The 25,611-nt window shown below is 33.2% G+C and overlaps 1 protein-coding gene across 1 annotated transcript in view; it reads left to right on the top strand.

Moving 5' to 3' along the window:
- Positions 1-25,611, top strand: part of LOC145675805 (ciliary microtubule inner protein 1-like) — a 104,865-nt gene that overhangs the window by 67,631 nt on the left and 11,623 nt on the right. The window contains exons 3-4 of the mRNA XM_081746508.1: positions 1,444-1,522; positions 23,383-23,512. Coding sequence (XP_081602634.1) covers positions 1,444-1,522; positions 23,383-23,512 — 209 coding nt within the window. The remainder of the gene's footprint in view (positions 1-1,443; positions 1,523-23,382; positions 23,513-25,611) is intronic.

Here is a 25,611-nt window from a genome sequence, read left to right as displayed (position 1 = left end):
CGTTATAGGCCTGCGAAGTATCGTGTAGACATTAAGTTCCCGAGTTATGGTCGTATTTTGAATCATTCGAAAAACCAATTTATATAACGCGTTTCTGATTGGGATCCAACTTGACATGGTGGTAGTCACTGATAGCTATATAAACATGCGAAATAATATGTTATGTAGGGTCTTGACTTCCGAGCTGAAGGCCGTTAAATTTTGGGTCACATTTCTAAAAAATGTACCAAACTCATGTGATCGGTATCAAACTTATCACCTTGACCTGAAGCGTATGCAATATTGTGTGTAGTGTGGTTTTAAAGTTATGCATATTTAAAATTTAAGTCAATTCATTGGGCATAATAGGAACGTAATAAATACAGAGTGCCCCAAAAGAAATGCAACCCAAACTTTGATCAAGTATATTTTTAAGTATTTTAGTATTTTTGCAAAAAAAATCTATTGTTTTATTGATAAATCACATTGCCCAAAATGTGCGAGGATGAGTTTGTGTTTTTGTTGGAACCTTGTTGCCAGAATGCGCTATTTTATTTTTAAAAAAGTTTTTTCTGAATACGTATATAATAGCCTTTACAACTCTCAACGCTGCAAAACAACATTCAGTTTTTGCCCCATCCGATAAATATTGATACTTACTAACCATTTACATTAAGAATTACCACGGTTAATTCTGTTTTTTCTGTTCCTTGCAATTGATTAGAAGCAATTTGCAGATTTTTTAAAAAATTACACTTCTGGTCATTTAAAAAATCTCTTTTGAAATCTTTTGAGTTTTACGTCCCACGGTTATGCCGGTTAGGCTAAAGGAGACGGTGATGATGAGAGATGAGTGAAATGGTGGAATGAAGAAAGTGGGAGGAAACGGGAGAACCCCGAGAAAACCCACGAGCACGGTGTTTGTCCACCACATAGTTCACTTGGCGGGGGCTGGGATCGAACCCGGGACCCCAAGCACCAGAGGTGAACGCTCTACCACTGAGCTGGTCATTTAAACAATGACAAATTTAATGTTACGATTTGTCTCATTGGTTTTATTCTCAAAATATCTCCATAGACAATGCTAATTTTTGTCTCAAAAATCATGTTTCATTCTTTCTTAAAAAATATATAGTTGATCAAAGTTTGGATTTCATTTCTTTTGGAACATTAGTATGCGTAAATAGTAGTGAAAGGTCGGTCAAACTAGCACAGAAAAAAGTATAAAAATCAAGTGAAGAACTATTTCCTAAGACTGCATATTTAACTTGTAGAGAGGCATTTTTTGATAAGTACTGTGTTGGAAAGCTATTTCGGTGTACTGTTCTGAAATTAGTTTCATGGTGAATTCGCATCATTCGTAATTTTCTTGGTACATTAATTCTAACAATACATTTTCAACAATGTATGTTGAATCTATGGAAATTATTTTGAAAATAAAAAGATTTTATTTTTTTCTAACAGGAGAGAAATAATAGCAAAGGAAGAAAAAGCAATGAAAGAATGGCAGAGCAAATGGGGATTTTTGAAAGACTGTTATGAGGTAGGTAATTAGTCCAAATTATATATTTTTTTCCACTGTTGTGAAATTTATTCCATATATAGGTTTTTACATCACAATTACTGTGATATTCCGCAGTCATGTTGGACATAAAATGTTATTCCGATGTAGTTCAAAATTTGCCGTCATCGACCATCGAACACAGGCCGTTCGATCCTGACACCTGAAAATCCGGACCAAGTAGGATTTTCTTTTATCTAGATGCATTGTAATCACGTAGTATTACTCATTAGTTCTAGCGGATGCGTAGTAATTATGTAATAATGTTGTTTATATACACGATATAAACCTTACAGAAAATTGGACCCGCTCAAGTAGCTTCAACTTTTAATACAAAAGATTGTTCATTTTATATTCGAACATTTTTGATGGGTACTCGAAGAGATATCGCTCCGCCACCACCATCTTACGGCATCTCCGTTTCCATTGCAGGAAGTACTTCATTTTCTTGGACTTTAGAGACAATAAAAGTTAGGGAGATAGGCCGAAAAGTACCAGGCTCACATACATTTTCTATTCCTCTTATATTGGCGTAATTGTCGCATGTTTCAACATTTTGAAGAAGTATCCTTTTTCCAAAGAGAAGTTTAAAACACTAAAACATTGGACACCAAACTCAAAATGTTTTTAAATGATACTTTTTTGTCTTCTACCGACGCTGTCTGCTAGTTTTTTTCGGTGATAAGTTCCATTTTCTGCGTTATTGGCTCCCAAATCAGGTCGTTGTCGAAGTGGTCTTCTGGAAGCTTATTTCCTTTTGCCGCTTTGTCTTCCAGTTATTTTTCTACTTCGGCGAAGAATTTATTTAAATATTCTATGAGTCTGAATTGTACAGAATGCAACTTTTTAGATGTTTTTCTTGTGTTCTGTTCATTGGAGGATAAAATAATTCTTTCTAGGTATTCTTTGACGAATTTCCACATACTATTTTGGCCTGAGTTTAAAATTTCCCCTCTATTGTTCCATTTTGTATCGATGTCTGAATTGCTATGTGATCTATGGTCTATTTTTTGTTAATAGTTTTGGTGCAATATATATATATATATATATATACGAGGCCTGTCTAAAAAGTATCCGACCTTAATTTTTTCCACGCAAAGTAGTGATTCTCAGGCGGCGCCACCGTGCACGGTGGAAGGAGGAACCTTAATGCGCATGCTTGAATTTTTTCACCGCGTTCGCGTGTGCCAGTCGTGAGCTGGTGGTCGCGAAGTGAGGTGCTGTTGGTAGTGTTCGTCGGATTTAGTGTTTCTCGCAAGATGACTGAGCGAATTGAGCAAAGATACTGCATCAAATTCTGTCAAAGGCTGGGTGATTCTCAAAGCCAAACAATTCGTAAGATTCAGCAGGTGTTTGGAGAAGATGCGATGGGTGTAACACAAATTAAACAATGGTTCAACCGATTCAAAGATGGCCGCACATCAGTCGAGAGTGAGCAGCGTAGCGGCAGGCCCCAAGCTGCTCGGAATGCAGCTGTTGTTGAGCGGGTGCGAAATTTGGTGATGGCAGATCGCCGTTTGACAGTGCGGGAGATTGCAGAAGATGTTGGAGTGAGTAAAGATTCTACACATGCAATTTTGCGTGACGATTTGAACATGAAACGAGTGGCTGCTAAATTTGTACCCAAGTTGTTGTCTCAGGAACAAAAAGACACCCGTTTTGACGTTGCACAGGACCTTCTGAACACCACCAACACTGATCTTGGGCATCTGAATACCGTGATAACTGGAGATGAGTCATGGGTGTACGGGTACGACCCAGAAACAAAACAACAATCGTCTCAATGGAAGCATCCCGATTCTCCAAGGCCGAAGAAAGCGCGGCAGATGCGAAGCAAAATCAAGGTGTTGCTGACTGTTTTCTTCGATGCCCGTGGAATTGTGCATCACGAGTACGCACCGGAAGGACAACCAGTGACAAAGGAGTACTATCAAGATGTTCTCAGGCGACTCCGTGACGCAGTCCGGCGCAAAAAACCAGACATGTGGACAGCGAAGAACTGGCACGTCCATCATGACAACGCCCCAGCACATTCATCCCAATTGATCCACACGTTCTTAGCCAAACATGGAATTTCAACCGTTCGCCAACCTTCCTACTCTCCAGACCTGGCTCCTTGTGACTTCTGGTTGTTTCCAAAATTGAAGACTCCTCTGAAGGGATCCCGTTTTGAGAGTAGGGAAGACATAATGCGGAACACGACGACGAAGCTGAACAACATTCCAAAAGACTTCCAGCGGTGTTTCCAGCAGTGGAAGGATCGGTGGGCTAACTGTGTGGAAGTACAAAGGGATTAGGGTCCCAAATCTGTAAGGGATTCGCAACTATTTTTCTGGCCAAAAGTCGGATACTTTTTAGACAGCCCTCGTATATATATATATATATATATATATATATATATGTGTGTGTGTGTGTGTGTGTGTGTGTGTGTTTAGAATTGTTCAAAGGATGTACGCTTCTTAATTGGTAATTTGAAACATTTCTTTTAGATATGTCTTCAGATATCCTACCCTTGTAAGTTCAGCGTTTAGAGAAGTTGTCATCGTCATATTATAGTTATTTCGGGGTTGTAGTATGGTTGCATAACATAATTTATATGCACTTACACTGCACAAAAGCTGTCAAAAACGCTTCTATTCAAAAGACTCACACATATTACTTAAAATAGAAGCTCTCTCTAACAACTAGTCTCGGCGTTAATTTTATAATTATAGTGAAATAATTGTAAAAAAAGATACTTTTAAAATTATATATATATATATATATATATATATATATATATATATATATATATACGATTGTAGTAAAACTTGTACAAAAAAGAAAATACTGATTAATTGCAGAAATATGGGTATAAGAATTACTTTAGTAATTACTGTAAAATTGCAGAAATATGGATGTAAACTTTTGAATTACTGTAAAATTACAGAAATATGGTTATAAGGAAAAACAGTATTGCAAAATCACGGAGGAGAGAATATGTATAGATAATGGACAAAGGAAAGACAAATGAAGACTTACTGTGGAAAACCTTGCAGTTGTTCACTTATTTTACATTTTAATACGTTTGTCTTAGATTTTCATACTTGTTTATATGCTAGGTTATATTTCTAAACAATATTTTCCATTTTGACACTTGAGCACAATTTACTATCTTCTGTCTCTACTTCTAGTAACTTATGTTTCTGACTCTTACGTTGTTTTCTACAGCGAATCTTCATACGTCTAAAATTTTGGAGATAATAAGTACGTAAAAATGTGTGATTAAAGAATCTTTTTCTGAAATGAGTTTCGCCGATTTTTTTACCTGTTTAAAGCTAGTAACCTAGCACTAAGCTGTGTAGATAATAAAATGTTATATAAGATGGGGTAAGCATATTACCATAGATAATTTTTAGATAATGAGAAGTAGGAATTAATTGTTAACTAAAATAATGAATCACTTTATAATAAATGCCTTAGCAATAAAAAGAGACCGCTATTATTACTACAACTAAAAGAGAATGTAATAGGGATTTCTGTTTTTGCAGTTATAGTAAATGTACACATCGTAAATATATTAATGGAAGTAAATATAGTGTAAAATTGCAATGTAGTTTTAGATGTAAGTTAGGATATCTCATAAAATTGTATGCACTGTTCAATATAATTTTTGTTCTTATGTTTAATATATAAAATTCAGTTCAAAATAACAAAATTAAGAATTTTTTAAAAAATAGAAAATTGTCATTCATAATATAATAAACCAGATTTATAATAGAAAATTTGACGCAGTATTTTTCGTGATATTTATATAAAATACGTTAAATGAAGAATCCGCCAAAATTTCACATTTCAATTGCATAGAAGTAAGATACGTATACTTCTGTATGCATGGTGTATCGAAAATAAGACGGTAGAAATTTTAAAACAAAAAATTTACATTTAAGCTTGGAAAGGTGTCAACGTGAAATCCGTAAACGCTTATTTTCTGAGATTGAAGGTTTGGTAAGTAATTACCGATATTGAATGTCTTAGAGAAATTCGTCCTCTGTTATGTTTAAATAACCTATTCGTAGTTTCAAATCTTACAATTTACAATATTCAGTATATTTTACTTCCAGAGATGCAAGGACTCGAGGGAAAACGAGTCTTTTTCTACAGTAAATTTTGGACTTAAAACATTCCAATTTTATTTGGGAAATAACAATACTTTCCGCTCATTATAACAAAATATTTACTTATTGTATGCTGGAGGAAAAAACAAAGCATCCAAGAATCTTATGAAAATCTGTCACTCGATAAGAAAGAAAAAGGACAGTTCATTGTACGCAGTTGGTTTTCCATTTCGAATGAATTGTTTGTAGAGCTATTTAAATTGTTTATAGTGTTAGTAGTGAAATATTTAGAAATAACATACGTGGAGTTCGTCTTTCTCCTCTGTCTTTATATACGGGTAGTTGAGCTAAAATTTCCGCCGCAAATGGGTAGGAAATTAATGATATGCGCTGTTTTCGTGAACGTTAAGTGTGCTGAAGGCTGATATTTGTAGCTCATTACAAAAATCGTCGAAGGGGTTCTATATCAAGACAATATGTTTTCTAAAATGGAACAATACCGTAAAAGGTGTATAAACAAAAAACAAGTGAGAAAATAAGTGCTGTTTTATCCACGCGTCTAGTCCAAATACTTTAATAGAAATCATCGGAAGAAACCAAAGCGACTGCTGGAGTCGTATTCAAGTAGAAAACAGGCATCATGGGCCAAACGATGTTCATGCTGCAGTTCAGTTCGAAGGAGGATGTGCATTTCGCACTACATTGGGATGTCCTTGTCACTAGCTGTGAAAGCTAAGTGAAGATGCTATTGATACCATGAATTTGCGCGAAAAGATGTTACTTCCAATGCTGAAAAGTCCGACGAGATGTGTTCTAAAAAGAGAATTTTCTTTTTAATACGTGTCACACTCTACTGAAAAATTTTACAATATTTCATGTTGTGATACAGTGTTCTACGTTATGTGTTTCGCTTCTATGCAAATGTGTTTTCTTAGGTAAGTTATTTTATTATACGTTTTTCTAATTCGATTCTTCGTTCTTATACTCCTTTCAATTATTTCTTAAAATGTAATAAAATATAATCCACAATTAAAATAATACATGTGAAACAAAACTATACATCAAGTAATTTACGTAAATGCATAAGATAATAAGTAGAGCAACCCAAAAGAATAAAAAGCATTAAAAGCATAATAGCAATTTACGCATATGGTTGGTATCTTGAACATAGTTGTGGTTGTGTAAAGGCCCAAAAGAAACTAATTTTAAAAGCATAATAAAGCATAATTTATGGAAAATTATGTTTAACTGCAAGTTTAATATACCGTATTAATATTTTTAAAACCTATATTTACATTGCAAAATCGTTCAGAACAATGCAACAATGAAAAGCTTATTTTTATTTCTGTAAACTTTTCGGTGTAATCCTTTGGTGTGAAGAAAAGAAGAAAGGAAAAGAACAAAACTGTCAACAATCAATAGTACAGAAGAACTCCATGCTATATTGTTATGTGTACCTCTTGAACTCAAGCACTTTCTGCACTTTTTGGTGGCATCTTTTACTTTTACTTTTTATATATATGCACCTCGAAGGCGCACACAAGTGACAGATATAACTGACTTGAGTAAAGCATATCTCTTTTACAGTGCATTAGGTAGAAAGTTCATTAAAAGTGAAAGAAACTGGTTGCATAAAATATTAATAAATAGATTAAGATATTTAGAATATTTAATGTATAGTAAATATTACAGTTATACAGGATTAATGTAAAACAATGATTGAAATTAAGAATAAAGCATAATTTTTTACAAAATAAAGCATAATGTGGGTTGCTCTGATGATAAGTATTAAGCATGTATTACTTTCCAACATTTTAGATTATTTTCTACAAGTAAAGTTTCCGTTTCCAGTGTTACAATATCTTCATATCACTTTTCTGTATGTAATCACATGTAAAGATATATCATGTCAGGACTTCTAAGTGTTTATATGATACGTCACCATAGCAAATTACGCAGTAATATAGCTTAATATTCACATGATTTTTTCTCTAGTACAAGTCTTCAATACAGATATTCTTTGTAGTAAAATTTCACACGATGTTTTCTATGGTATTTACAAACTATATACTCTCCACGTTGTTCAACGCACGATAGTTTGTGGTACATTTCACGATGCAACTGAGATCACTAACAAAACTTTTTACGTACTTGTATATTATATATGTATACAATGTATTTTTAATTCATCAATCTGTCTTTCTTTCTCAGGAAGAATGTCCACATCATTCAAAAGCGTATCACTTTTCAATAATTTCAAATAAGTATTAAAAATTTTCTCGCGTTAGGAGTCCAATAAAGTGTGATTTTGTGTCCGTGTAAAATATACTTTGTTTCACATTTTAGTTTTGCATTACATCCTTTATCCTACCTTTCATGACTTTCATCCAAATGTACACATTCATGCCCCATATCATTAAAATATCCGTCACTACAACCAGCACATAACCGTATATCTTCTGTTTTCCACTGGTATATTGCCCTTTTATATACAATTACAGTCTATTTACACTACATTTGCATATTATGTCTATCCCTGCCAATGTTTGGGTATCACTATAATTTTGTCTATCCAAATATGATAGTATCATCTTATAAGTTGTAAAATTAATTTTCAAACACACACGCAATTTCACGTAACAACCAAATTTTCATACTTATTCTTATTTTAATTTACCGAATAATTTAAAGCGCTTTTTTCTTTCTGTAAGCTCTTAATCCGAACACTGCTTAAACACTCCTTCGAAACACCAAAATTACTATACAATCACTAAACTACCTTCATAATTTTCAAGAATGCTTAATTGCTGTTGCAAACATCAATCGTGTATCTTCGATAATCTTCGAGTGAAATTATTAGATTGAATTATAATTATCGGAATTAGTTAAAATTCTTGGAATTAGTTATAATTCTCGCAATTAAAATTGTAAGAAATTTAATGCCCAGTTTGTCAATATTCCAAAGAGATTGTTGATCATGAGAAATAAAGAAAGCTGTCTTGTCAATTAACACAATTCATTATAGATGTAAACTTCTGCACAGGAATAAAACAAATGCACGCGAGTTCCTGAAATTCATCTCACGTTCCCACAGCTCTGTCTACTCAGAGTCATTCACTTCTGTCAAAATTCGTACGATATTCTTGACTACAATGAAACAAACGTACAGCTGGATACTACTTCGCCGCATTCTAAACATTCCTACGATTTTCTGCAATACAACAAAAGACAAGCATGCACCTGTCCTACCTTTCCCATTCCAAACATTCCTACGAGTTTCTTGAACACAATAAACAAAACAAGCCATGCTGTCAATTAACAATTTATTATACATGTAATCCCCTACACGAAAATAAAACATGGATACATGTTCTTAAAATTCTTCCTACGTTTTCACGTGCATCCACAATAGGTCATTCACCTTTTTAACATTCAAACAATATTCCTGAATACAATAAAGTAAAAGACAATCACGCTTCTGCGTCCTACCTCCCCCATTTCACATATTCCTACGAGTTTCTTGAATACAATAATCAAAAAAGCCGTGCTGTCAATTAAGAATTTATTTTACACGTAATACCTGCGCAGATATCAAACAGAAGCACACGTGTTCCTAAAATTATTTCCATGCTTTTACGTACACGGGCATCCATTCAAGTTCATTCACCTTTGTAAACATTGAAATACAATAGAAGCAACATGTGCGCACCTGCAACCCACAATCATTTCTACCACTTCTTGTCAACATAGAACGACGTTCCTAACATTCTTCCCACGCTTTCACGCTCACATGTGTCCACTTAAGACCAACATTTCATCATATAATCACCTGTCTGATATTTTTCAATGCGATAGTCTGTATTACAGCAAAACAAACTTTATTCTCCGAAATTCCAAACAAACACCTACGTCCACGCCAGGTAAACATCATACGATTACATGTCCAAAATTTTTGAATACAATAGGCTCATTACATCAAAGAAACATGCAATTGCAACCATATATGGGCAATATTTCGTCATACAAAGGCCTATCGTTCAGTATTATAAAAGAAAGATATTGAATATTAATATGTCCGAAATCTTTGAACGAATTCTACTAACGTCATATTATGACCATAGAATTAGGCACTAAGGTACTTTATATGCGTAACACCGTTGTTGTCACTTAGATTGTTAGTGTTATAGAGACCTAAAGTTCAAATGTTTGTGGTGTTGTAATGTAGTTTGCAACACGTAATGCATGTAGTACTATGTTTCCACTTAATATCCTAATTTGTAACATGTAATAATCGAACACAGTGTCATTTAAAAAAAATAACTGTTAGGTTGACACCACCGTTAATCTGGTGATATTGCATCATCAAACAGTGCCCCTATGAATATATGCATTGTAAGAAATATCATTTCAAAATTAATTTGTTACAAGTGCGTATCAAGATAAATAGTGCACACTGTATATTGGTACAAATAGTCGTTGATATTGTTATGGTTTAGTGATGTACATACCTAAAGAAAACCTTTTTGTTAAATATTAACATATATAACTACCGAGTAAAGAAAAATTTAGAACTTCACGGATGTTTTCATTATTTTTCTTTTTCATATAATATACAATAATTTACTTCAAAAATTTTAATTACTATCAGAAAAACTAAAAAATTATCATGCATCTCCATCAACATATGGACAGAATTTTGAAAAGATTATTTAGATTAAGAAAGATTTTATGTACAATTTTTAACTCTTGTGTTTACAGAAACGAAAAAATCGTAACTACCATGGCATCAGGTATGCTATCGAGAGCCACCAGTAATTCAATTATTGTGCATTATGGAATATGCCTCCCGGTTTTTCTCATTACTATAAAAAGAACAAAATTCATTAAATAAATTACCATATAACTTATTTAATGTTGGACTGTGTTTTCTTTAAGATCAAAAAAAAATTATAATGAAAATATTTTTCTTAATCCAAATAGATTTCTGCAATTTTACAATAAAATCTTTGCATTATTCGTTATGGAATGTTTCATGTGTGTGATATAGTATACCTGTTTTAATAATTTCCCATTTAATTCAGTAAATTCATGCACATTTTAATTATACTAAATTATAATAATTTTACCTAAAATGGAAATTTTTCTCAACGAAAGCGTCAGATAGTTATCAATAATGTACTGATTAACTCAGTGAAATTTCACATGAACGCTTCTTGAGCCAAACGGGATAATTGTCCAACAAATTTCGTATTATTTGTTAATTCAGAAGTTTTTCACGTCTTTAAGATTTAGCTGTTTTTGTTCAAACACAAGCTCAAGAGATTTATCATTCAATAAATATTTAACTGCAAAAGTTACATTATTGTGAACATGAAAGTCACTGTTATTCAAGATGTAATGCATACATATCAGAATTTAAGCTTTAGGGTACATTCATACTTTTTATTTCGCAATTCATATTAATGTTTTCTTGAGTACATAATAGAAAAGAAGCTCCTTCCGGAGCACGATTAAGTTTTAAAAAAAAATTATTATACACCGACACGCACAAATGCTTACAAAATTCATTTCTCTTGCTAAAGCTTTTTACATTACAACAGATTTGTTTGTTTTTACGAACAAAATTCAACTAGCTCACAAAGATAATTCGTATCACTTTCTGCAGTGCTGTAGACGATATAATTATATCGTTAGTGTTCATTTGTATGCAATTTCACATACACACAGTAAATCATAGTAAGTGTCATTTTCCTCACTCAGGCTGGGAACCACACTTCAAGTCCGAGCTTCAGAAAACAGTCAGCATAAACGCATTCGTACTCCTATTAACTTTATTCTCCTCGTGAACATTTTCCGTTTTTCAAGTTTTCACATACTCAGTGTAAACATAATTTGATCCACAGTTATATCTTATGCATATCTGCAAAAATAACGATGACTTTTTTTGTCGGAGATACAATAGGCGAAATCATGTTTAAGATAATCAAGAACTTGCGATGTATAATACTTTTGTTCCATAATATAGGGTAAATGTACAACTTCGATTCATGTCATTAGATCTAATATCTTCTGCAATGAAGAAGTCAGTAGAGGAGGTCCGTTAAAAGCTTTGTAACCAATCAGAGCACAGCATTCATTGTTTGGCGATAGAATTTTTTTCACCTTCAGAATAGAAACTTTTCCTATAAGTTCTGACAATTTATTGTGACAATGAAGAAATATTTTCAACAAGTAATATATTTTTCTCCTTGGCAGAATGGAATGTTAACCTTGACATGCACTTTTTAGTTAAAAATTCAAAATATTGCCGTACATTCTTTTCCTTGTCTAATATATAATCAAACAGTTAGGAGGTATATTGTTTGGAGACCGTCAATAATTTTACAAGAATACTTTATTGGATGCAGGGGATATTGCGCCCTTTTCTTGAAAACATTGTTGAGTAGATGCTTGAAAGTATTTGTTCACTTTCCCTCGTCCGATAAAAATATCTTGCCCCTTTTTAGTTCCTTTTTTATGGTATCCTTGCATTATTATAAATATTTCACTTTATATTCGCACAAGGCCAAAGTAACTATTTGATTCTTACTTATTTGTTCATTACTTACCACTCAGTTATTTTATCATTCACTCTGAAAAAGTGTAAAACGGATTTTTTAATTAGACAACCGTTTGTTCTTGTTAGTTACTTTTTAAAAAAGAAAATCGTATAACACCTTTATAGTTAGATTTTCTCTTTTTGTAACGGAACAGCAGAAAGAAAATCAGCCGGTTCTTTTTCTGGATTCGGAAGGGAATTTACAGATCTGTTTGGAGTGAGGAAACTTCATTCGTGTGAACATCAATAGACATACTATATCCTTAGCCTTGTTTTATTTCCTTGTGATTGATTTGAGAGAAGCTTTCAACTAATTTTAAAATGCTTGTTTTTGTAATTCAGTATTGAACATTGAGAAATGATATTAATATTAGCATGAAGTGATTGCAGATTTGCACGTATATTTACAAATCATGACAGGTAATCTGATTTACCATACTTATATGGAATATTGTCTTTTGATGAGAATGAAAGTAATACATTATTATGATGTGTAGAGTGGTGAAAGTCGAACACCGATCACCTACCCCAAAGCCGAGTATGGTAGATATCTGGGCTTTCGGCCTCTATTCCTTTCAAGTCCATCACGTGTGAGGTATAACAGCCCTCAACGATCCGGTGGTGGAATAAAGGATTTGAGATGCGAGCTGTAACCTGTATTTAGGTACCATCCTGGCATATGGCTGGCCTGAAAAAGATTCTAATATTTCGAACGAGTGACCCCCAACGTGAATTGAACCCTGGACTACTCGCATCGAAGGCGATAAAGCTAAAATACAGTGTTTTCGGAGACATTTTTTTCAGCATCGTGGCTATATGAGACTTGAAACTCGTGGAATCCGAAATGATAAACATGAGATCCAAACCCATAATCTCCGGACGGGCAATGAACTCGGCTCTTCCGCAGAAACTCTATATGGAAAGCATATAATCACGAAATACTTGTTGAATTGCAGTTTAATCAGCCTTCCACCACATTATGTGAAACAGTTTGCATAAATATTATTCGAGAAAGAGGGTACGTGGACTGAGTAACACGAATCGAGTATTCTTTGAATTGAACCCATGTTTGCATCAGCAAAGATGCAAATAACATTTTAATTGAAACAAGACTTTCCATTGGAAAATGAACAGAGCATTAGTAGATTGGGGACACTCGATCCCGTTTTTGGAACCAGATTTAGTGATTTTTGCGACCAGATTGAGTAACTTTTAGTTGTCTTTTATGGCCTTTTTTCCTATGCTAAAAAAAAGTACAAGGGTATGCTCCTCTTTTATGATTACCTTTTCCAACCCCTATTGAAATAGCAGTTTGCACACAGTGCAGAACTCGTTCTTATTATGACCCTTTTCATCCCTTATTTAACATTAAACACACATTTTCCAACTCCTGTTGAACATAGCATATTTTGCACACATATTCTAGGACTCGTGCTCTTTTATGGCCCCCTTTAACCTCTATTTAACACAGCTATTATGGAAGTTAGAGAAATATTTAGAGAGTTTCGAAATGTGTTGGAAGAAAATGAAGAAAAATGGACGTGGATGTTTTAAAACAGTCAGAAGAAGACACACATACAGCATCCTTCATAGGAAAGCCAATTGGATTAGACACATCTTGTCATTGTAAAATTCTTTATTATGGTTAATATATATACAGAAACGACATATAATTAGCACAACTATTAACTTTTAATGTCATACAATATTTTGTGTTAGATTAATTGTATAGGTATTGTTTTGGTTACTCAAATACATAGATTAGAAGCAATTAAAGGTGTGAAATCGTAAGAAAACTTCTTGCTTGTAATATTGATTTTTAATTTTTCAATTGCTTAGCAAATTTAGAACACTGACTTAAAATATAATAAAAGATTGCAATTTAAAATTGGTGCAAGGATAATGAGGGATAAAGCAGTGCTAGTAGGGAAAAATATTTTTCTTTTGTACATTCAGGAATATCTAGGGAAAGCGATAGTATCCGAAGAGAACTTCGGGGAAAGTCATTGTTTCAATTAGATTTGTATCTGTTCTTAAATATTTCTAAATTTTTACTCAAGTGATAAGTGTAGAGAAAACGTGAAATTCCTCAGAGGATGAAATAATTGTACGAACATAAACGAAAAGGTATTCTTGGACGTAGGTTTGATCGTTATTTGAACGATATAACTATTATTTTGATAAAAGATAGATATATTCATTTCGGAAAATGTGATATTACGTTTCACTAAGAGAGAGTGAGCCCCAATGTATGTTTATAATATAGATGTATTTTTTAAAATTGTAATTTGACATACGGTGTTTTAGAAGTAAAGTATTTATTTTCTGATAATGAAATTCGTATTTATTTTAAGAAGATGGAACCATAGCCATCCACTTTTTCCTCCTTCAATCCTGAAAATTGGTTTATTATTATGGATAATTTGTTAGCAAAAGTAGAAAGAAAAGGGTACGGGAAAGAGAAAAAGAGGAAGAAAAGAGGTGTTAGAGAAAAAGGGAAAGGAGAAGGTGTTAAAAAGAGGCTACAGAAGAAAAAGAGCAAATATCCATCTGTTGTAATAGGTATGAAAGTACCAAAACCGGTGGCACCAATCGAGGCAGAAGTAATACAAGAAGTGATACTCCCAGATGAAGTGGGAGTTAGTTGAACGTTTCTTTTACATAACGAATAACGACGAAAAAGTTTTTGTAGTATTAGTCACTTTTTAAGTTGAATGTTCAGTTCACTACCCAGGCTAAATGAGTCGGGACCTACTTTTTTTACAATAAATTTGTTTTATTATACGGAAAATAATTTACCCTGATGGTCCTACAACAGATACGTGTACGCTAACTGGTTACTTCTTCGTCTTTTTCACAATTTTAATAAATTTTGTATGGAAGCGTGTGTAGAAGATGGGAACCCGAACCAAATTATCTTCTGCCGGATCGAGGTTTCCAAAGCTAAAGGAACGTACGCTATCACCTTAGCCACGAAGGATAACTATATAGTGTCAATTAAAAAATACTTTGTTAAATTAAGAACACACTTAAGATTGTGATACAACAGAAAACAAATGAAATTAAATCTTTCAGTTTTACGGTTACACCGGATGCATTAATTTATATCAATTCGCTTTCATTTATTAGTTCGCTCCTTGCGAAAGCTCTTGAGAAAACTTTGGAAATACGTGTACACGAAGAAACCCACAGACACAATGTTGTCCATCACAAATTTCACTTGGCGCAAGCTGCAATTAGATCAGACCCCAACAAAGCAAAGCTGATCGCAATACTACTGATTGACAGTGCCTACCGCTCTATTTAAAGAGTATTTAAACGTGCGATAAACTAAAGTAAATGCATGTATAGACCACCAAAAAGTGCATTTGCCACAAGTTCGGATCGAATCAGGGACTGAAAGCACCAAAATGAAACGCTCTACCACTAAAGCACCGCGGTTTCTCCTTAAAAGGAAATCTTTCTGTTTAACATCCCATGATTAGGTCCTTTCCAATAAGGAATGGTTAGTTAAAGCAAATGATTGATTATGATAGAAGAATTGTTTAAATGGAAATGTAGGTGGACCGCAAGAAAACCCACAAACTTACAAGCCTGGAGATAGAACCAGGGGGTCCCACACAACAAGGGTGAACGCCCAACGTGGACTATACGGAAAATATTATTATTGTGTTAATTTCTTTTTCATTTGTTACTGAAAACACGTTTGATTGAGAAAAATCAACAAAAAATATAAAGTGTAAATACTTTTCAGAACGTTTAGTGTTCATTACTAACATAAGATGATATATTTCAATTTCACGTGTATAAAAAATATTCATGATTTTTCTGTTTTGTTACGTTTGTATAAACTCACTTGCAAAGAAACTTAACGTTTTCATTTGATTGTTTAAAATAACTTAACCAGTAGATTTTCGAGAACAAATATTTCATGAATGTTGTGAATATTTTAAAAAATCGTTTACACTTGAAAGTTCCTTACAGTTTTACTCTTGATATGCTATTAATACCATTTGATGATTTAACGTCTCTTAATATTATTAATAATTTTAAAACGTCTCCATTATTAAAAACATATGAAGTGTAATTACTGACTTGTGCATACAAGAATTTGTTAACTGTATTTTATCTGAAAATTCTGTGTGATTTTTTTTTATTTTCCTAGGAATCCTAAAGTTTACATGTGTTAAAATGAAGTACTATATAAAAACATTTCCTCAACATTTTTTTTAAATCTTCAGTTTAAATTAAAAAGACCAATGAAAGTATCTAGGAAACTTTATATAATTATTTAACTAGATATTCATTTCATTTGTTACTTGTTAACAGTTGTTAACAGTTTCTATTATTTCTTATTTGGTGGCTTTTTCTCTTACTTGATATTAACAATTAACGTTCTCTTATTTTCTTATTTGTTGACTGTTTCTCTTCCTTGCTATTAATAGTTGTTAACGTTGTCTTACGATATTATTTTTGTTTCTCTTACTATTAGCAGTTGCTGAAATGTTTTTTTCTTAATTATATCCTTACTATTATCTCATGTTAAAAATCTTTCTTCTTTACGTATATTTTTAATTGTTGACAATGTTTGTCTTTCATACTTATAAATTTCATTTTTTAACATTCCGTGTGTTATTAGCTATTTTCTTTTTTCTGACACTGTTACTCAATAATTTCTTTTCAGACGTACATAGTAATGAAAATCAATTTTTTCACATCAATACTTACCGATGATTTACAAACTCTTAATAACAAACTATCTTCATTCTTCTGTTTGCCTGTGTATTCTACTTCGACCAGTATTAGTTCAGTTATTTTTCTATATGTACGCAATTAGTTTTTAAACAAGTTCTTTTTAATTTAAACCTTTTACTCACTTTTAACATAATTTCTTATGTTCCTCCTACTGTTTGCTGCGGAACATTAGGAGTAACCTAACCCAAGGCCTCTACCCTGCTTCGGGACTATGCCTATCCTTTCTTCTGCTTAGCCTGCTTCGGTGTTCTGTCGGGAATCCCAACCACAGCCGCTTAGCCTGCTTCGGGACTCTGTAGAGATCCTGTCTGCGACCTCTTGGTCAGACTACGTATATCTAGCCCTGAGAAATTATCTGTATAGTATTTAGTGAAATACTTTTATAGTGGAACTTTTATAATAAAAGCCGGCAGTGGGAATCGATTCTGGACGCTCTTTTTATTAACGCTCTACGTACAACCTATATGGGACAGTTTTGCAGTATGGTTTAAATGTTATACCACACCTTTCGTTGACTTCACGTGATGCGGAAGCACTTTAATAATTTCTAGATGAAATTAATTTAAAAAATCAGAGCATAAATTTTGTACAGATTTGCAGAACGAGAGGAGATAAAAAAAATCTTTCGGAAAATCGGGACGCGAAAAGAAAAGCTTTTGGAGAGTCGGGACGAGACCAGTAAAACTTTTAGAGAATCAGGACGGGACAAGAAAACGTACCAAATGAAGTTCCTGAATCTGGGAGCGCTTGAACGACTGCAATATTAGGAATCGGTCACGGTGCCAGTTCTTTCACTATCATTAATTATCCGTTTCGTTTCAGCATGACTTAATGGTGGGTCGTTAAAGTTATGCGCACAAACTTTCAACGAATGTGCATGCGTATGTTTCCTACAAAGTTAAAATTATTTAATTGCATTCATGCACATTTCATGTAAAAATATTTATGTAAATATTTGTCTTGCAAAATCACAATCGAACAGTAAGAAATAAAATATAATGTTTTCATAAACTTTACTAAAATTATACTGTATAAGAATACGTTCCTTCTTACTATGATAATTCCATATATATTTTCATAATTTCCTTGCACGTGTCTTCTGATAAAATACTAAAAGCTTCAGAGTCCAACACAGCTTTTGCAAATACACATGTGAATAGTGTCACTTTTGAATAAATAATAATAAACACTACAACGTAAAACTGTTTGGTATCCACTTAAAGCTAATTTTATACAATTAATGTCAAAACGTGATTTCTCACACGACTAATTCATACTTTTACTAATGCAGCAACACGTCTAACGAAAATATTTTCAACAGAAAATATCAAAACCGTGTTTCTTTTCTCTAGAAGTATTGCACTCTAGCGGACATTCTTTTATCTCGTGTTCTAAAACTGTCGTACTCTAACGGACAAAACATTTGTTGTTGTAATACTTGGGTAGTTAGTCATACATTTCACGTTTCTTCTCTGCAAGAATGTTTTCCACGTAAGATTTTTATTCATGTTAGATAATTTCTTAGAATGTAAAAAGATGAGAAATTAAAATAATGCATACATGTTAAACAATACTAATCATCAACTAATATATGTAATATGCAAAAGAAAATAATTATGAAACGTGTTCCTTTCCAACATTTTTCTTATTAATGGAATTTTTCTTTTCTGTGCATTTCAATGTTATCTTTTAAAAAAAGAAAACACATTTTACTATAATGAAAAAAGTTTTTTGTTTATATTTTCATGTATCATAAAAAGGGATTTTTAATTCTTCTGGTTCATTTACAATCAAAATTATTCGTTAAAGGAAGTTAAATCATTCAAAATGCATTAAACTTTGGAACTTCTACCCGAAAACAATTCTGCATTACAAAATGCACTTCCTGATTTTTCTCAAGTTTTATATTTTGTTCATGAAAAGTACAATAATCATTAAATACGTTCGCATGCAATGTGTTTAATGGTGGACAATGTTTACTTTCAAAATCAAGAACATTATCTAGTCCAAAAATATTTTTAATACAAAGCGTTTTTCTGCTCCTTTGAAATAAAAGTTTGCGTCTTGTTTACAAAGTTAAAGTATCATTCCAACTTAGTCCGTGTTAGTTTAATGTTAACCATTCAATGTTTTTCACAACCTAGCGAAAGTAAATTGTATTTTACTGGTGCTTTTATGAAACAATGCAAATTTACGGTATCATGACATGCAGTCAAACAAAATTCACGAATAATAAATTCTTAATTTGATATCTTAAAACCTTGTATGTCTATAATGTATTCATTAACACACGATGAAATTTCGTTTACCTTACAAGCAAAAACGGAATTTGTCTAACAAATTCCGTGTGTAAACGTTCACGTGTTTTTCATATAAAGGTAATGCTTGAGATTTCACTGTGTTCTTCAAACACTTCAAGCAAATCAATGTTATTTCGTTGGATAAATGTTATACAGCAAAAGTTTAAATATCATGGAGAAATAAGCAATGATGTTAAAGGTTCAGCATTACAAGAAATATTGTCTGAACGTAATAATGAACTTGTAGTTTTTAAAACACAAACTTCACTAATATGTTCTTCACTGCATAATAAATTATTTACCATCATCAACTCTACTAATATGCGAAAATATTTTTGAAACTATTAAACATACAGAGTTTGAATGTTTTTTAAAACTATTTACAGTCATATTCACTTCATGTTTTCAGTTCACTAATGCAAAAACTACTTACACATAATCACTCAATTTAAATACGATTTCTTTCTATCTTGCTATTGAAAATGTCAATCAGTTCATTCAAAAATTTAACGTTTCTTTTTTGAAGATCATAATATTTCGTAAAATATTTCTTGTGTACAAATCCCAAAATGAGACTGCATATGTGTAAAGAAAATTCATCGATTTCCGCATCCAATAGAGTCTTAACTCTCTTCTAATTCTTCCGCTGACATGAAAAGACAGTCATCTCCCATTTGATTTTCCACAGCTTCACCACAACCAGGACACATTAAAATATTTTGTCTCCCAGTTCCTAATGGTCTTAAGAATACATTTGGGACCCACTTTCAAATTGCTACACAAGCAATCCAAACTCAAAAACTTTGATGTTCTGGATAATAAGGATGGAGATGACGCTGGCGATGGTGAAACTGTCGGTGGCGGTGTTTCCCGTTCTTCAAAATCAGTTTCTTCATCTGAAGAAGATGATGAGATATAGATTATTTCAACAGTCCGGGGAATCCGGCCTGTTTGAGTTTTTCCGGCCTGTGGGAATCCATTGTCTCTGTCTTGGCCTTCTTCAACGGAGATGGCGGACACGGTAGTGTCGTCGTTCTCGTCAAAAACTAGCTTGCGTAGGGACCCATAGGAAAAATACATAAAACATTCTCCTAAACTCAATATTTAAGCCTTTAAGATAAACAAAACGGCGTTCTAGCAACGATATGTTCATACAAGCCTCCTATGCCCGTTCAAGGACAACATTCTTTTTCTCACGCATACATGTCACCTACTTTTTTCCAATATATTCAAAACAAAGCATCCCCTAGACAAACAACGAATTCTTAACGAAAACGATAAAAAAAATCAGAATTCTTCTCATGTGTCCGTTCAAGGCCAACACTTTTCTGTTCTTGGAAATTCTATGTGTACGTGTGTTTACTCAAGGTCATAACTTCTATTCTCCGAAATTCCATGTCTACGTGTCTTTACTCCATTCCATTTTATTCGCGTTCGTACCCGCGGGTGTTTTCCGTTCGCGCGCTCGCAACCCACGCTGGGTTTAAGCCACCGGCTGCCAGGATGCGTGTTTTAACATGATTTCCAATCATGTCAATGACCTGTGTGCAATCCGTGGGCGGTTTTTTCATAAACATCAAACAAAACGAAATGTACATGTTTACAATAAGCAGTTTCTTTTTCTTTTAATACATTCTTTCTTTTGTATACAATTCACGTAACGCATATCAACAACAATCCGTATTCACACCACCTCTTTTCTTTTGTATATAATAATTCTTTAAACCCTCCACCTCCAAAGCAATGTATACGCGTTCTCTTCCCCCACCCAAATCATCTTCTACTACTATTCCTTTTGTTTACATTTTATATCTGTCCTCACCCCACCACTACCATCCTCTTCTACTATTTCTTTTGTTTCCATGCCAACCTGTCCATTAACAATAGAATTTATGATACCCTATTATTCTAAACAATAGCTCTGGTATGTCCATAAGAAAAGCATTTGAATAAATTTACGCTATGGCCTACTACACTTATACAGAAAGTATCATAAAACATGCGTTTTAGTTATATATTTGCTATACGTTAAGTCCAAAAACTACAGAATTTACATATCTAACATACTATTTCACGTACGCCACGTACGATTTTTCTCAGTGTACACGTATACTGATTCAATACATTTAACAAACAAAATCTTACTGGTATATTTTCAAAATAAATAATACTAATAATGTTTTAAATACTGAAAGCAATCAATATCTTCCGTACAAATTACCAATTGAAAATAACAATCGAAACTAATATTAAAGAAAACATATTTAGGTTAAAAGCTCACTTAAGAAGAAACAGTTAAAGTAAATTTTGACGTTTCTGTTATATTATAATATTATATTAACGTATTAACAAAGATTAAAGAGCAAATCGTTTCAAAAGTTAGAAGAAAATGAATTATGGGGGGTCCGTTTAGATGATACGTTTGCAAGTATATTGAAGCTTCAAATAAAGTAAGAGAAATGTACGAACATTGCAAATTATCGATTTCTTTCTAAATTAGCGTGTTTTTCTTTATGACATCTCCTTCCAGACTGAACAATTAAACATGCTTTCAAATTTTGTCAAGTTCCCACGTTAAATACTACATGCAGCCTATAACAAGCCAGCTTACAGTGTAAAGATTGTAATGTATCAAGTCAGTCTCACGTCAAACATTAGTTTCATTTTCATTAGTTTAACTATCAAATCATTAAAATAGCCAATTTTTGAGATTCTAATCTGTACAAACATTTTGGATGTCAGAAAATATTTTATTCTATCACAATGTAAAATAAATGTAATAAGTAAATTCTATGATGAAAATATAGTGAGCGCATTGTATCATCGTAAAACATAACATGTATACAGATAGCTTAAGTGCATTGAAGTAGACAATGAATCATTGATGCATTTTCTCGCATTGTTCATAATATGTTCCCAACGTTGAGGCAGTTGGGTGCCTTGACGAAAAAAATCGCTTATTTGGATGCATGGAAGTTATCAATGAAATTTTGCTGTTTCTAATCGTTTTCAAAAGTTATGACACGAAGAGCTTTGACGGACCTGCAAAGATGCTAATCTGTAGGAGTCACATCTGGAGAATACTCCGGATGCGAAAGAACCTGCCATTGAGGCTGATGAATGGCAATGGTTGTTATTTGTACATACGTGGATGATAAAGCCATGGCGTTCGTTCGAGCTTTTGCTTTTTATCTTGAACTGCTACATGAACACGTTAGACGTGGTCACAGTATGCATAAGCAGTAAGAGTACAATTACAGGGTAGGAACTTACTGTTGATAATCCGTTACGTGTTTTACCAGAAACATAATTTTGTCTTTTTGGGATGAAAATCCTGTTTAGGACGTGATGTTGCTTTTTGTTTGGGCTGACCCACTCCTTCCTCTACTTAAAATTCTCGTTAAGGTACAAATTTGTAATCTGTAATAATACGTGAGAGAATGTGCTGATGTTGGCGACAATATTCACGATGCTGGATAAGCATTTAGTCACATCTGACAATACGATGAATCTTGTTGTTCTTTGAGTTTAGAATGAGATACCTACGAACGGAATTTTTGAACATTTCCAATACGTTGACTGTATCACACAACAGTTGCCTGTCCACTGCCCCTCTCTGTGGCCAAAATTCTCAAGCGTTTTGCCTTGGACTACAGTGGTTGTCATTCAAATGGTCTTCATGAATGTGCAATGCGCAATCAAAACATGGGGCATCGCTCAGGTCAAATTCAGATCCTATCAAGCGTTTCCGGGTGATCCTTTTACCAATGTCTTCATCATACACTGCCCTGATTTCCTCGAAGGATATTTTCAGTTCCAAGTAAAATTACATGTATATTTTCCTCCTATATCCCTGATATAATGATCAAGGATAAGTTAGATGCATTCATTTCAATGGAAATCTCTAAATGTAAAATAAGCTTGAAAGTCAAACACCGATTTTAATTTTATAGTTGAAACTTGTACGAGAGAGCGTAGTGAAGACTCTCCATTTCATGATAGAACTAAAAAAATTGATATAGTGTTAAATAACGTTTACACATATTTATTTTCGTATTCTTAATGCTGATTATTGGATCGTTTGCTTTATAGGAATACTACAAAGAGTCTTACAATCGTCGGAAACGTATAGAATCTCTCAGAGGTAAGCGCAAGCCACAGAATTTATCTAAAGTGGAAATAGATATTCCTCCTTCTCCACCTGTTCCTCAACTTAGTTCAGGTAAGCAAAGCACTGATTTTAAATTCGTACAAAGGTCCTACTTTAAGTATATAATAACCAATTCCACATTAAGTAAATAGTAATTGAAGTTCTGTACAAGATATTAATTCTCTTCATCATAACGTGTGAAGTACGGATAGCCAATTCCGGAATTTTTACTTTCCGGAGTCCGGAAAGTAAAATCGGAAAAGTTCCGGGATTCGGAAAAATTCCTATTTCGGAAAATTAAGATTTCGAAAAAAATCCGGAATTTTCTGAATTCCAGAATTTTCTAAATTTCGGACTTTTCCGATATCGGAATTTTCCAAATTCCGGATTTTTCCGAAATCCAGAAAGTGAAATTTCCGATTCCGGAAAATTTTGGCCATCACTATGTAACACTTCCCTCTTCATCACTTTTTTAAGGGTAATGTTATGTAGGTTTGTGAACACACTGTACTTGCCCAAGATGAATCGTGACGATAGTACAGCGTTGATGTTCTAGTTGTAAACGAATTAATGAATTCGTTGGCCCAGCCGGAAGATCACAGGACTCGTGTCAGAACGACAGGACCCCTCCTTGGACGTTAAACATCAGATTAAGCTTCGATCAATATTCGGAGAAGTAATGAAGATTTCCAACAAGATAATATTATTATTTTTAAATAACAAATTACACCAAATATTCCATATGAATTGTCTTTATTCAATTTAAGTTTATTGAATTGTTATCAATAGGCAGCCTAAATTTACTATAAGCTGCTTATGTATAGTTTAATAGTTAAATCCATACACTCACTATAAACATGGTAAGTAGTAACCTGGTTCTACAGTCATAGGCTACAGGACATGCAAAACAAAAGCACGTAACATTGACAATGTAATTATATGCAATAGCAACTATTATCAGGAGCAAATCAGGAACAAGATTCAGTCAGTCAGAACACATACCAGGATTCGTAGTGACCAAATTGTAAACATCAATATTAATTAATTAACCATTCATTATCCATATCGTACGTAGAATTCAACATTATTCATTTCACAATTATATTATTTTATTTATCATAAATTCATTGATTATCACAATGTCGTAAATCGAATAATTATCTTTGTTTTCACAAATTGATATTTTGTCACTCAAATCAGCTGATTATTTATATTATGTTATTACGCTGAGTACCCCCGTTAAAAGTAATTAGCTCTTAGGAGTAAGTGTAGAACCAGAAAAGTGCATAAACAAATACGAACAAACAGCTTAGGCATGTAGGAAGCAAACAATTCTCATAAACATATTTTCAAGTATAAAGTTTTTAAATAACATTAGTTAACAAAAGTTTTGTTACATAAAAGGAAATACCTGTTCTTAAAGGAACTTTTTGCGCTGAATTCGAATATGCACTCGGTTTTTCTCCATCACGTACGATTTTCCCTAACAGAGGGATTTTCGGGAAAATCCCTCAAAAATTTCCCTTTTCGTTTATTTTACACCCCAAGATCTTGTCCCCTTGCATATACTAACATAGAAATTATACCTAAGTATACTTTGATTCATATTTAACAAACCCTCCAAGTTTCGTAATAATCGCTTTATTCTTTCTAGAGAAATAAATATGTTTGTATGTATACTGTGTGTACTGTTTATTGCACCTTATAGTAATGCTTTCAGATCTCTTAAGTTGAGGTAAAACGTTTTGCTTTATTACCACAAACACATATATAAAATATAATACAATATAATTTACAAGTGTGACAATTTACAATAAACAATAATACAAATGTACCAAAAGGTCATGAAAAGACGATCAAAACTATCACAATATATGAAACTTCCATTGGGTTACAAAAACGTACACTACTTCCTTCTTTTGTAAGAAATGTTGCATTCTCTAACAAGACCCCAACAATAGTCCCCCATCATTGAAGGATCCCATCGTCCCTGGTACCTTTTCTCCATTGCCATTATATCTTGGTGGAATCTTTCCCCCTGTTCGTCGCTGAGAGCACCTAGGTTAGCAGGAAAGTGGATTTTTAAAGACATCCTACAACCCAACTCTTTGTATTTCTGTATCATGTCCTGTACGATTTCTGTGTAACTCTCAGCTTTGTTATTGCCCAGA

This window comes from Thermobia domestica, chromosome 18 (genome assembly GCF_964235325.1).
Source record: "Thermobia domestica chromosome 18, izTheDome1.hap1.1, whole genome shotgun sequence".
NCBI classification, from domain to species: domain Eukaryota; kingdom Metazoa; phylum Arthropoda; class Insecta; order Zygentoma; family Lepismatidae; genus Thermobia; species Thermobia domestica.
Note: the sequence above shows the minus strand (reverse complement) of the source record. Positions and strands in the feature narration are given on the sequence as shown.